The following is a 14,192-nucleotide window of genomic DNA, read 5'->3' on the forward strand; positions in this document are numbered from 1 at the left end:
TTTGTTTATTTTAACTTGACGTGTTGAACCATTAGCGCGTATATAAGTTTTGCTTTGTCTCATTAATGTTTTGTCACGTTTGAAAGAGTAATGTAATGAAAGTTATAACTTTTAAGTAGGATAAAATTATACATTCATGGCGTCCTCCCTGTCCCGTTTCTGTAATTTAGTTGTGTGTACTTTATCTTCGTGCAAGTATGTATGCTGTAAGTTTCAATGAAAATGCAAAACGATATAATAAGAAATACACATTTTTTGTCAATACGAACTTAAATTTTGAAAATATACCCGAGAACTTTTATATTTTCAATTAATTATTTTTTCGTGTCGAGTTTCTTTTAGTTTATTCTTGTCACAGTTTAGCAATGAAAAAAGGTAAAAGCGAATTATTATATGTAGTATAGAAAAAATATAAAGCACATCGACCTATTTCAGCATTATAAATACAGCATGCACGTATAACACTGAATATATTAAACGAACGATTCCTTTACTCAAAATGGATGATTTACCATTCCTCTATCTAAATCGCATAAGGAATGCTAATCAAGTCTTAAATTAATAATTCTCACGAAAAAAACAATTTTAATATTCATAAAAAAGAGTATTATTTTTTAAATGCATTATGCATGTATACGTGACACGAATAGATATGAATTTACATTCTAGAAATTTTGGATGAGTCGTAAAGGAAGCAACAAAGCTCAAGTGTTGTATATGTAGCTTTTCTACCTATTATTATTCCCGTCTTTCTACGAGTAAATTTCATGAACTCGTTTCTTTCGCCCGCATTCCCCTTCTACGGCTTATGTGCATCCCTTTCGACCTACAATTTGTCACGAATAGCGGTCAGTGTTGTAGCTTGCATTTTTCTCGGTGAGCTTCCAGGCGCAAAATTAATTCGCGTGCTGAAGCGTATCGAGGGTATAATGTAACATTATTAACCGCGTAATCATCAGCCTTCGAACTGATAAGTAGACTATGGAGTGTAAGGTTTGAACATCGTTTGAATATCGTAAAACAAAGGGGAAAAATTGCGAGGAGCCAATGAAAAACGGGAGATCAAAAGCATCGGTAGTTATCATTTCATATTCGAACAGCCTTCTGTAACATAAAAATTCTTGAAATACGGTGAGGTAAATATTCATTTAAGACCTTTAAATGTGCAATCCGCAAGAATAGTAATAGGTAAAACGACTTGATTCATGCGTTCGATGTGCGATTTAATAGAAGGCTCGGTATGCCGATGATTAGAGAATTTTGTAACGCATCCAGGTATTGGAATTGATAATTACGTCACTGCGGTAGATAGTGTGGTTTAGGGCGTCGAAACGGAGAGAAAAGGACCGAACGGCGATCGATGCATTGAGGCGCTAGGCCCTGAGCTCACCCCCGTTTCGTTTCACCACCCTTACCCCGATATACCCTGCAGCGGAGCTGCCCTCCGGGCTTTTCTCTTTACTGTGCAGTTGCGCATCAACCTCTTCACGGTCTAGAACTGTATTCGGTCACTGGACTTTCCGCCTCGTACAAACGTTACCTCTTTCGAGCTCGTTTTCGGGATGACACGAAAAAATACATCCAACGGAGCCAGCATCTTGATATAAGGAATAATCCGTGTCACTGGTACCTCTCACGTAACATTTTCGATCGTGCAACTTATCTAGTCTGTGATGTCTAATTGACAGTGTCATCCGTTATTAGAATTATGTCGGCGGTCGTCATTGCCGATGATTGCAGTTCCGAGGAGTTGAAACAGCTCTCTGGTCTCACGAATCACCGAGTGTAAAATTTCGATTCGGTGTCATCGATCTAAGCTTACTGTTGTGATGTTCGTTTCACTGACAGATGATTATGGTAAATCATTTTCGCACTGCTACGTAGAGAGTATCGTTGAGGAAGGCAATCTCGCTGCATGGTAGAACTTTATAAGGTGGCTCGTTCGCTGTAAATTTAAACAGACGATGATAGCTTTTCCTGTGATGATTATCAATTATTGTATTAAAAGGTTTATAAATTTGCAGTTTCATTTTTTTACTGCTAAACCGTGATGCTCATTCGAATATGTCGTTTTGTTACTACAAAATTTGCTGCACATCTCAATTTAAATCAAAGGAATCTAGCGCGTACAAATAAACATGAAAATTGAATATATATCGCGGACTGAATTTCATCCCTAATAATGTTGATAAATGTAAATACGTACAATACACATCTTTTTCGTTAGTTTTTATACCAGATTTTTATCAAAAGTTTTTGAAACGACAAACATTGTAGTAATAAAAATAAGTCCCCTATAGTCTTGTGTACAATATGCTAGGAAAAAAAAATTTATGGAATTATTTTAATTATCTGTTAAATAACTGGAATTAATACTCTGTAAGCATATATTATTATTGCATTTTTTTGATCTATTAAAATGTATTATTTTTTTCTTTTTTAGGAGATAGCTGATGCTGGAGGTGGTTACAAACGATTTCATGCACTTGCATTAGTTTTGTTCATACTTTTGTTCGAGTGGACAGACCGCGTGATAGCTGGTGATTGCGGTCTGGCCGAATTAACTTGTCGAGACGGGCATTGTGTACCGATTGATGCTTACTGCAATGGACGAGATGATTGTGGCGATAACAGTGACGAGCCGACGATGTGTACGCCCTGTAACCGTACGTATCACGGACGCGAAGGTCGTACGTACAAGTTGGATCTTCCGAGACCTGCTGAAAAACGTCTGCCATTCCTCTGCCATTTAACATTCACCGCTGCTGGTCAGGGGTATGGGGAATTGGTGCAACTTCTATGGGATGCATTCAGTGTAGGCAGAGTAGATCCAAATACCGATAGCTTTGTCACAAGCTGTCCAGAGGGATCGTTACAATTAGCCGAGTTAGGTAGACACTTCACCGGAGGTTCTTGGTGTGGAGTGGGAGAAGGAAAAGCTTCTTACTACAGTGAGACCAGTACTGTCACTGCATCTATACGTTTGTTTCATGCACCTTCAAGCGTGCCATTTGAGTTTCGTTTAAGATACAGGTTTGTGGCACGCAATGAAGCTGTTGCTAGATTAGGAAAGCCTGAACTTCCGATCGAAAGAGGCTCTCCAGTGCCAGGTACTTACTGTTCTAGAAACTTTTATGAATGTCATCTGAAACAGTGCAGGCTACAAAGTCCAAACTATCCTGGTGAATATCCAAGAAATGCAAGCTGTTTGATAACTATAAGACAAAAGGAAGTACCTACTTGTAAACATGCAATGATTTCTGTGAAATCTACCCCGATTGGTTCAGCTGGAGTAACTACAGCAAATAGTACTTTAAGCGTGTGGCAAGATTGCCCACCTGAGAAGGATCGCCTCATCTTTCGTGATGGTGTTAGACCAGAAGATCAAATTTTATTGGTCTATTGCGGAGGGCCTTTACCAAGAATCACTGCCAGAGGTCCAACAATGCAGGTGGAATTTCGAAGTTCACCAATAGCTATACCTCTTGGTGCATCAGCTCTGAGGCTTGAACTTGAGATTCAAGTAGTATACGTTGACTCTGATGGACTTGATTATGCGAAAGGACCGCAAGGCTGCCATTTTTTTGTTAATGGAACTAACAAAAGGAGCGGTATACTGAGAGCACCGCTTCATGCACTGCCACCCAATTCTAGCTGTACCTGGAATATTAAAGGATCCGCTGGAGACAGAGTGTGGATTTATTTTTCTTCGTATTCTCAAAGAGACTTAACAGGTAGTGTTGAGAACAATGCCAGTTCTCAGTCAGACGTATCCTGTGCAGTGAAATTAATTTTCTGGGATGGTACACCAAGTACTGGACTTCCAATGGCTACACTTTGCGATGACACACCAAAGTTATGCGCCCATGCTGCTCTAAGGAATGTTACTAGAAGTACGAGGCCATGTACAGAGGACGAAAGCTATATCACAGTAGCACCATCTTTAACATTACGTATGGAAACATTGTTGGGAACTGCCCTTCATACAGTTAATTTTAATGTAAGCTAACGGTTATTATAAACAATAATTTAACACCTTAACCAAATAATTCTAATAAGTTAATTATACCAATAGGCACAATACGAATTTATCTCGACCGTTCAAGTTGGAGAGCCTTGGGGAGACGGAATTTGCAACAGAGTTTGGCGCAAAGTTCGCAGCGGCGAGATCACATCGCCACGCGACGTTCGTCTCTACGGACGTGGAGGATCTTCAAGATTAGATTGTCGATATCGTATCGAAGCTGGTGCAGATGAGAGAGTGCGATTAACGTTATACAATGTCAGCCTCGGCGAGTCTACCGTTTGTGCGAGCGAGCCGGATCCTCATACTGGTCGACCACGTTGTGTTCAGGAAGTAGGTTCCAGAGAAGCACGTTTAATTTTATATGAAGCACCTTGGCGGGACGTGAAACTTCCGAGAGCTTGTTTATGTGATAATACGTCGCATCTTCCACTGACACACATCTCATCGAGCAGGGCTTTGGAGATTACATTTTTAGTTGACCAGCAAGCTCCGCACGAGGATTTTGAAACGCTCTTTTTTTATGCCAGTTTTGAACTTGTTCGAGCACCCGAGTGTCCTAGAAAGCAGAGAGTACGTGGAGAAGGTGATTACTTGATTTCATTCTTATCAAATTAATATTCAACAATTTGTTTCCTTTTTCTTAAGAACGATTTTAATCCGTTTATCAGGTGGTGAATTACGATTTGTGGCTCCACCATTATCAAGGCCAGATATTTATTGTGAAGGACTTCCATGGCTGGTAGAGGCTCGCGAAAACAGATCCCTCTTTGTTTTAACTTGGGGTTGGTTCCTTCCACTCGAACCATCTCCGATATCAGAAATGAACGAACAAGCTAAATGTCCAACCACCAACAGAATTCTCCTTTATTCCGGATGGCCACCGAAACTTCTCAAAGTAGTGTGTCCTGCAGAACCAGGTGCAAGGAAGTTTACTGTTCACGTTTTCTCTGAGGAATGGCTAGGAGGAACCGGAGAAGGGAAATGGCCAGGTCCACCTCGTCCGCCTGCGCTTTTGCTGGACTTCGTTGCGAGAGAATCTGGTCAGGCTGCAGCCTCTTGGCTTGAAATTTCAAAAAGTAGGGCCGCGTTGCGTAGACAGCTACGATTACCAGAAAGGGGAGTAGAAAATGAAACATTAACTCACGGAGACTGCCCTCATAAGTGTCCTGAACTGAGCGCTTGCATCGCCGCAAGTCTTTGGTGCGATGGAAGAGCTCATTGCCCGTCTGGACACGACGAGGCGAACTGTGGTAACGGTGCGAAATTACTCGGATTGCTTCCATCAGAAATGTGGCTTGTCTTAGCTGGGGTCGCTGGAATTATTGCTGCCTTTGCATGTTTCTTTGCTCTGCTCATTAGTAGGTAAGATTCAAAAGTTTTTATGTTTTATTCAACTGAAACTGATAATTTTGAGCATTTGTTGTTTTATTTTTTGTTTGTAGGTCGAAAGCGCGTACAAAAAGACTTCATTATAAGGGTACAAAGAAAAGCAATAGGCCGAGACGAGCACCGACAGAAGAGACACTACTTGGAGCAGCATCCTGACAACAGCAACCCGGCTTCGTGGAATACATCCACGTGGACCGGGAGACAACCGTTTAGCAATATTTCTCTGTGCTTTACCGTCCACTAACTTAACATTACCCTCTTTCAGGTATGGTAACCCAAGACAAGTTATATTTTCTTTTCGTTTCATTTCTAACTATACTATCACCTTTCTTCTGTTATTTAATTTGTATGTTTTCTAACTTTCCACTTGTTATTTAGTTATAACTGTTCCACCTTTATCCGATTATGTTACTTCACATTTTTAGATGTTATATGTGACTATATACTATTGTCAGGATCAAACAATGCAATAGGGAGGGACACAAAACGTTAATCACTTTCCTACTTCTTTCCAATTAATTGAAATTTCAGTAACATAGTGATTACCGCCTTATTGTACGAGCAGCTAGAAGGACAGTAATATTAACGTTTTTATTCGTGGAATATAATTGAGTAATAGCGAAGGTAGTAAATACTCATTGTTGCAAAAACTAGTTCAGGAATTTTCTCCATTTTAGAAGGTGTAGAACACAATAGGTTTTATCTACATGATACTATAATTTTTCATTCAGTGATATGATGTCTTATAAACCAGAAAAAATATAAATGCAATTAATATAATACACAGGAATAAATTTATAATTTAAAAGATATCACACGTATTGCTCAAAAGATATCGTAACTGCCAAAACAAAAAAAAATAATATTTTAAGTTCGATTAGCAGATATAACATTCTTAGCCACAATAGAAAAAAACGGAAAAGATATTCTGAATGCAAAAGAGAATAAATTTTTTATATTTTATTCTAGGAAAACAATTGAAATAGACAAAAAAGAAATAAAAAATGAGAGATCGAAATTGATTACGTAATCATAGGTACAATTTATGAATTATGCTAATGATAAAGTTTCACTTTTAGTGTACAGTATCCATATTTTACTCGTGACTTTTAAATATAATTTTATGACTTTTTTACCCATGATTTTACTTATATATATTTTGAACAAGTTATATTTCTGGGAAATAAAATGAAAGGTACAAAATTAAAACTATTATTTAACTTGAGATTTCGTTAAATTTACGAAAATGCAATTGTTTTTCGCCAAATAAAGATGATATTATATAGAAGAGTATTATACTGATAAGGGAACAATTATAGGTGGAGTTCCAATGTACAACAGATTGCAAAATAATCAAGGAAATGAAAAAATATTAGTGAAAATTTGTGGTACAATATTATATAACAGTGTTCTCTTTTATTTACTTAGGTCATTAAGTGTCAATTTAATGTACAATTTCGATAAAAAAAACAATAGTTTTCGACTAGTAGAGAGAGAGAGATTAATAATATAACAAAATAATATTTAAAAAACTGCTAGTATTTCATGTTCTTTTTTCTTGTTATGCAGTTATATTTTGCTATAATTTATATTCAATTACAAATTGATTTACTATGTAATATATATAATACCATAAATTATATTCTCTTATTAATTATAGACAAAATTTAACAAAGAAAAAGCAAAAAAAAGGAACTAAGTAAAGCATAGGATGTAAAAATGATTAGAGAATATTTCTCCAAATATTCTAAGAAAAATTATTCATAAAATCGCTGTTATACAATATTTAGTACTATAGTTTATAGCTGCACTTATAAAGTAAAATTAAATGTAGCTGTGACACAAAGTGTTGGAAGATATTGATATAATTTACAATCATAAAGCACTTGATGATGTTAAAATGTTGTTATTAAAATATAATTGTTGTTAGAACGGGCAACAGATATGTATTATTTGAATAAATAAGAAAGGAACATTCACCTATTAGGTTTTGTTTACACTTAGGTAATTTATATTTAAAGGATTAATTGTCATAGAAAATTTCAAACAAAAATTGCATCCTAAGTGTGAATTATAATTCCAACGATTAAATTAAACATAGCTTTTAATTTAGTTACAACATTGTCTGCAAAATATGGATGACAAGTAAGAGAACATAATTAAGCACCATTATAAGGACTGAAAGTAAATTGCAAGATACAGTGATTAAATAAAAAAAAAAGGACAACAAAGTGTACGATAAGTGCTATTCAAGAGTTTACATGAATGTATTATGTATCTAGAGTTTAGGACGTGCATACAAATTAGAATTCAAACCGGATATCTGGAATCTGCATTACATGATACGTGAATTCCTTGCAAAATTAATTTTTTTAATTATCTTTAAAGGAAAGATAGAGCTCTTCGAGAACAAAATTCTGCCAAATATTTTCCAATAGACAATGATTAAGAAAGCATAAGGAAATCATAGCTTGCAAGGAATTTCGATATTGTGAAATAGATTTAATAAATATGAAAGATACGTTTTCATGTATATAATACATACCATATGAGAACTGAATGTATATATATACATATATATACCATGGTCTGTTCAAAATATTTCCAACATTAATATTCAGAAGGTGATGGTGTTAGATCCGTGTTTCGTTTAAATAGTAACTGAGACTGAAAGTTTAAAAACAATAATTGAAAAGAAATGGAGTATTTCACATTTCAAATATTCTATTGTTTAGTCTGAATAAAACATTAGTTACTTGCATTTAAAGTGAAGACATCAGTTCCCGTGATTCGAATTTTATCGTTTTCTGTAAATAACATCGCAAGCTTTCGTTTCGTGTAGGCTCTGTTAATTTTTGTACATTGGGTTGTCGAAATGTTGCAAGTGTATACAGACCATGTAGCTCAATATAAGTAGCGGGAATTAGAGAGACTTTGGCGGTCGAATGGGAGGATTTGATACCATGTGCGTGTCCGATCCGCTAAATAATTCTAATCGAAATATACCGTTTAGATTAGCGAGAAAAGAATACATTTTATGAAAAGAAAAAGAAAAAAAAAGTATACTTATACTAGGCTCTACTTTAGTAACGAATTTAATTAAAAGTGAGAATTTAAATATTACACACGCGCACGCGCGCGTACATACATTTAAGACTTGACACACACATTTTAAGACTCGTGTACGTAACCATTTAAAATTTGTAGAGGAAAGAAAGGAAAATTAATCTATTACTAAGGGTTTGACTCTTATAAAATAGAATACATACAGAACTTATTGCCTTTTACAACGTAAGGGTGACACAAACTCGTATATAATCTCATTTAGAAGCGAAAAAGGTTTATTCGACTATACTTCGATGGTAGTAATAGATATCAAAGCATGTGCACAAGTGTAGAGAGAATTCTAATTTTATCAGTGAAGATCCTCAATAATTATCTTCTATCTTTTTTTTAATTTGTTATTCATTTATTTAAGAGTCTTCCCGAGAAGATAATATACGTGCAATAATGTACTTTAAGTTCCGTCACTGCCTCCAGAAATACATGGAACAAGAATGAAGTACGACGAAAACATTGTAGGTAATTCTTTGATGTTCCGTTCAAGGGAAAAACTTAGTTGCGTATAGATATACGCTTTAACGAGTGTACTCTCTGATTGATTTCTGTGAAACTTAATGCCATTAAGAATTCAAAGAAATAAATATAGTACACAGATTGTTATTTTAACGGTGAAATGATTATATTAAAATGCAGTGATAACGACTCTAGATTTGAGGAAAACAAAGAATTATTCATTTCCTTGAACAAACGTTTGTATCGATATTTTGAATTTTAAATAAATACGAGATATTCAACATGATTATTACTCTTTGAACTAGGTTACTGCAAACATCGTCCTTCTTAGTTAAATTGTAGTTTATTGTTTTCTTTACTAGGTTTTTACTTTTCAAAGTGCCTACAGGGAGCTCTGCGTTATAACGTTCGTCTCCTCCGATGTGGAGCTTCTTCGGCTTAGATTTAGACTTATTTGTCTGGTATTTTTCATACAAGCTGCCTCTGCTTGATCTCGAAGGGATTGCGACATGGATGCACCTGTGTTGTTTACCATTTGCGAGAAAATTCCTTGCGGCTTGTCTCGTAATAGTTCGTAAGGACAACCGAATTCCTGGAACATTAGATAAAGTACATGTTATAGTATTAGGATACAGCAAGATTGCTTCTACAATTTTGCAAATAAATTTGAATGATAAAAGCTAGATGTGGTTGTTTACGATGCGGTCAAATCTTTTTGGTATTTGAAATTAACAATTTAAAACCAGAGGAACGTTGCGTAATGCCTTGATATTTAAACTAATTGAAAATAGAGTGTTAATCATACCACTATGGTACCATTATCCATTACTATGACCCTGTCGCTATCGATAATAGTGTTTAAACGATGAGCAATTGTAATAACAGTACAATTTGCAAATGTTGTTCTTATGGTCTTCTGAATTAAATTATCCGTGCTGGAAAAACAAGTGTTTAAACATATTTAGTGTACATGTGAACATTAAGATTAACAAAAAATGAAAAAAAAGCAAAGGCAGTAAAATAATTGAAATTACTGAGGATCAATATTTGCTGTTGCTTCATCCAAAATAAGTATTCGATTGTTCCTTAAAATAGCTCTGGCCAAGCATATCAACTGTCTTTCTCCATTACTTAAATTACTTCCACTGTATGTCACTTTCTGATCCAATGTAAGGTCATTTAATTCAACCTGTCGAAGACTATCCCACAGTAAGTTATCGTCATAAGTATTAAATGGATCCAAATTATAGCGCAATGTTTGAGAAAATAAAAATGGTTGCTGAGGGATAATAGATATTTGTGATCGTAACTCATGTAAGCCTAATGTACTAGTATCCCTATTATCGATTTTAATCTCTCCTTCTAGACCCTCAGCAAACAAGCGAAAAATAGCTGATATTAGTGATGATTTTCCTGCACCAGTTCTACCTACAACGCCAACTTTCCAACCTGCTTCTATGGTCACATTTAAGTTCTACGAAAATAGGATAAGTAAAAGGTAATAATTAAATAAGGGATTCCACAAATAATCTTTTAATGAATATTATTGCTGTTTTTGTTTCGATTACCTTTAGTACAGGATGTTCGTTCACATCATATCTCATGCTAACATTCTTCAAAGCCACTTGTCCATTTTGTGGCCAATCTGCTGGTGGAGGATTCTTACTGGTCCATGAACTTTCCTTAGGCAAATTAGTATATTGTAATATCCTCTCTACAGACGTCATATGGGCCACCATTTCACCACTTTGTTTCACTCCATATTGCAAACTTCCAATCATGATCAATGACTGTGATATGGCTAAACCTACATTGCCCCCAAGGATGTCACCTGTAAGCATTGGAAGTATCATTTTGATCCGAAAGTAAACAAGATTTGATTAGAATTTCATTTATAAGCAATCTACCTGTGTTCATAAAAATGAAAGAGAAACAGACACATGTGATGAAAACAAGCACGAGTATGTCTACATACAAACCAAACGCAACAGGAACTACTATTGTCATATACCATGCACCACTATGCACATCTTGCAAATTATCAAACTGTTTTTGCAACAATTGCAGAACATCTGATCCACTACTCCTAATGGTAGCTAAGCCATTTAACGTGGCATTTATGTGAGCAAAAATTGGACTCTTTGCTGAAATTTTACTTCAATTAATCTGTTTACTTTCAGTGGATCGTTATTTTGGATTTTTTGATTTTTGAGTACTTACTTGCACCCTCCAAACGTTTAACAGTTTGCGTGGTTTTTAGAAACCATATTCTACCAAACAAGAACAAGGTCAACAGTATAACCAGCGGAATTAGCATCCAATTATTTATTATTACCACCATCAATATAATGCCTACTACAATAAGGAATACCTGGATGCTTTCCATTGTCACCCTAGGTAAAATTTCATCCATAGCACCCACATCTTTGGAAAATCTATTTAAAATTCTCCCTATGTAAATGATTAAAATTTACATGTATTACATTTATTTTTGCAATTTAATTTATAAAATATGTAGAGCAGTGGTATGTATATACGTATTGATAGAGGTAAAATATCTACCAGAGTTATTTTGCTGGAAAAACGTCATCACCGCTTGCAGTATATTGGAGAACATAGTATTATGAAGATTTTTACTAGCATCCAAGCAAACCTTCATGAAGAAAATATTCCTCGCGAAAACAGTCGTAACACAGAAAATGATACAAAGTGCATACACATACAAAGCATTATCAGTAGATATTAGACCATATTTGTCCAATTTAAACACATTGGACAAGTATGTCCCATTCAATAAGTATGAGTAATATTGAGGTTTGAACGGATGAGTACCATTCTTTAGGGACCTTCTTATAATTTCCACATTTGTCCAGTAAGAAACCCAGTAATCATTTCCACTGGTTGCTGCCTGAGATAAGGCAAATGTAGCTATCAAAGCAGTAAGTATAAAATACGAACCACCATATCGATAATATTCTTTATAAACTTTATGGGCAGATCTACCTGCTCCTGCTGCTTCATTATTTTCTGGAGCTAATTCTTGATCTTCGTAGTTGTAGGAATTCTAAAAATAATTTGTCTAGTAATCTTTAAAATGAATTGTTTCCTTTTTTGTAGGATATATGTATTAATTACCACACTACTGGCATTGGATACTGTAGAAGTTCTACTTTTCCTACTAGACGTACTATCAAGAAATGAATTTTCGACGACTTCTACATTCTCGTTTTGCTTGTTAACTTCCGCTGATGTTTTGATGCGATTTATTGTATCCAGAAAGTCTTCATGCAACTTGGATAATTCTTCGTATGACCCTTGCATTTTTACGAATCCCTTAAAAGAATGTTAAGGAAAGTATCAGTATGTATCTGGTTTTTTTAAGAATAAATATTTAAACAAATTTATATTTACTCGGTCTAATACTGCGATATTGTCAACTTGTTTAACAAACTGTAGCTGATGTGTAGCCAGAATTCTAGTTTTTCCACGTAGGTAGACTTTGATGCATTTATGAAAAAGATGTCTAGCCACACGTGCATCTACTGCACTCAAGGGATCATCAAATAAATAGATGTCCGCTTGCCTGTAAACGGCACGTGCCAAATTTACTCGAGCTTTTTGTCCCCCAGACAAAGCGGTACCACTTTCTCCCACGTTGGTCATGTCACCGTAAGGGAACTGTTGAAAATCCTTTATCAGGGCACAAGCTTTTGTTACCTGGAATGTGTGTTGCGTTTTTAATACACAGGTAATTTGATATCTCACATGGTTTTATTCAAACTTTGCAAAATGTACTTGAACATCTATCTATGGTGAAGACTAATACTCGGAGATATCATACGACCGATAATGAATGTGCAAGCAGTTTACGAATGTTTCACGACAACTGACACATATTTTTATATAAGGTCTTTGATATTAAACATTTCTAGACATAACTCACAGCCATATATCTGTCCTTATCATAAGGTTGCCCAAAGAGAATATTTTCTCTAACTGTTCCAGAAAATAGCCAAGCTTCCTGACTGGCATAGGAAATCCGGAAGTTTGAATTGTTAACTGTTTTAATTTGTCCAATGTCCCCGGACATGTTATAATATAAGTTTAAATTTCCAGCTCCAAGGGGAAGTTCGTTTAAAAGAAGCTGCAAAAGCGAAGATTTGCCCGAGCCAACCGGGCCCACCAGAAGACATAACTGTCCTCCCTGAACCTTCATAGAGATATTGCACAGAGTAGGGGGTAGTTGGTCGGATATCCAATTTGCAGATACTCGTTTTAGATTTATTGAAACTGGTGGGCGCTCTTCGGTATCATTTAACATAGAATTTTTGTTTGACTCCCTCATTCCAATAGATTCTATATTTTCTTTCTGTTGTTTCTTTTTCTTGAATTTTAACAATCCATTTTGGCGCATTTCGTCAGATGCAATTGTTTTGCATGGCTGTTCTTGTAGTAGTAAAAGTTCCTAAAGGAGAATTGTTTAATTTAATAAAAATAAAGTAGATAATTATTGTAGAATTGAATAGTTGAACAACCTCTAGTCTTTTGATGGTCACCAAACTTTCTCCAGTTAACATGAGAGCTTGTGGAAATAATAACGTGCTCGTTAGCTGGAGAACCTCGAAGTAGCTGGACAACATGAATGTCAGCTCCGCCTTCGGGGTGTTCCCTAATAAAACGTAGGATGAAAGAGTTAAGAAAAGAACTACGCGAGTTGTGAATACTACAAAGGCTAAATAGACTCCACGAATGTATGTCGAGCGCCTTATTCTTTTGATTTCTTTAGCACGTATAGCTGCCACGATTTTATCAAACGGTTGCTCCCAAGCATACATTTTGATCACCTGAGAAATACATCGAACATTTTATTTTTACCCATTCTACTATAAATATGCGTACGAGAAATGAAATTATAAAAAGTCTAGTACAACCAAGAAAAATTTAATTTCTCATCACCTGTATACCATTTATAAGTTCATTCATAAGTTGTACCCTTTTGTCAGTCATTATTGCTACTATCTTTCGCATTTTGTGAATCAGCATTATAATTATAGTATCAGTTGGAAGAGTTATCAGTAAAAGAGCCCCTATTCCGACTAAACTCGACACTCCTACTTTATGCCATAATATCAAAGTAATGATGATAATCTAAAAATTGATTTAAATAAGTTATAGAGCCATAAACATTTGGAAATACTGA

General features: G+C 35.4%; 2 protein-coding genes across 6 annotated transcripts in view; one reads left to right on the forward strand and one right to left on the reverse strand.

Annotated features, from left to right (window-relative positions):
- Positions 1-761: 761 nt before the first annotated feature.
- Positions 762-5,740, forward strand: LOC143426906 (uncharacterized). Of its 3 annotated transcripts, none has more exons than XM_076900635.1 (5): positions 762-1,074; positions 2,444-4,000; positions 4,076-4,610; positions 4,696-5,389; positions 5,470-5,740. In XM_076900635.1, exons 1-5 carry the CDS (start codon positions 1,048-1,050, stop codon positions 5,570-5,572), a joined length of 2,916 nt encoding a protein of 971 aa, XP_076756750.1. In that variant the 5' UTR covers positions 762-1,047; the 3' UTR covers positions 5,573-5,740. The 3 variants fall into 3 exon arrangements, with proteins under 3 accessions (XP_076756750.1, XP_076756752.1, XP_076756751.1); XM_076900637.1 differs by lacking the exon at positions 762-1,074 and adding an exon at positions 1,174-1,507; XM_076900636.1 differs by lacking the exon at positions 762-1,074 and adding an exon at positions 1,620-1,857.
- Positions 5,741-8,488: 2,748 nt separating this feature from the next.
- The window catches only part of LOC143427534 (ATP-binding cassette sub-family C member 4), a 29,971-nt gene continuing 24,267 nt past the window's right edge, over positions 8,489-14,192 (reverse strand). For all 3 annotated transcript variants that reach the window (XM_076901750.1, XM_076901749.1, XM_076901747.1), the window contains 12 exons: positions 13,949-14,140; positions 13,528-13,836; positions 12,936-13,457; positions 12,404-12,709; positions 12,128-12,325; positions 11,555-12,056; positions 11,213-11,443; positions 10,900-11,136; positions 10,561-10,823; positions 10,027-10,466; positions 9,798-9,927; positions 8,489-9,584 (listed from right to left, as the gene is read on the reverse strand). In XM_076901750.1, the coding sequence (XP_076757865.1) occupies positions 9,375-9,584; positions 9,798-9,927; positions 10,027-10,466; positions 10,561-10,823; positions 10,900-11,136; positions 11,213-11,443; positions 11,555-12,056; positions 12,128-12,325; positions 12,404-12,709; positions 12,936-13,457; positions 13,528-13,836; positions 13,949-14,140 (3,540 nt within the window). In that variant the 3' untranslated portion in view covers positions 8,489-9,374. The remainder of the gene's footprint in view (positions 9,585-9,797; positions 9,928-10,026; positions 10,467-10,560; positions 10,824-10,899; positions 11,137-11,212; positions 11,444-11,554; positions 12,057-12,127; positions 12,326-12,403; positions 12,710-12,935; positions 13,458-13,527; positions 13,837-13,948; positions 14,141-14,192) is intronic.

Source organism: Xylocopa sonorina, chromosome 9, assembly GCF_050948175.1.
Source record: "Xylocopa sonorina isolate GNS202 chromosome 9, iyXylSono1_principal, whole genome shotgun sequence".
Classification (NCBI taxonomy): domain Eukaryota; kingdom Metazoa; phylum Arthropoda; class Insecta; order Hymenoptera; family Apidae; genus Xylocopa; species Xylocopa sonorina.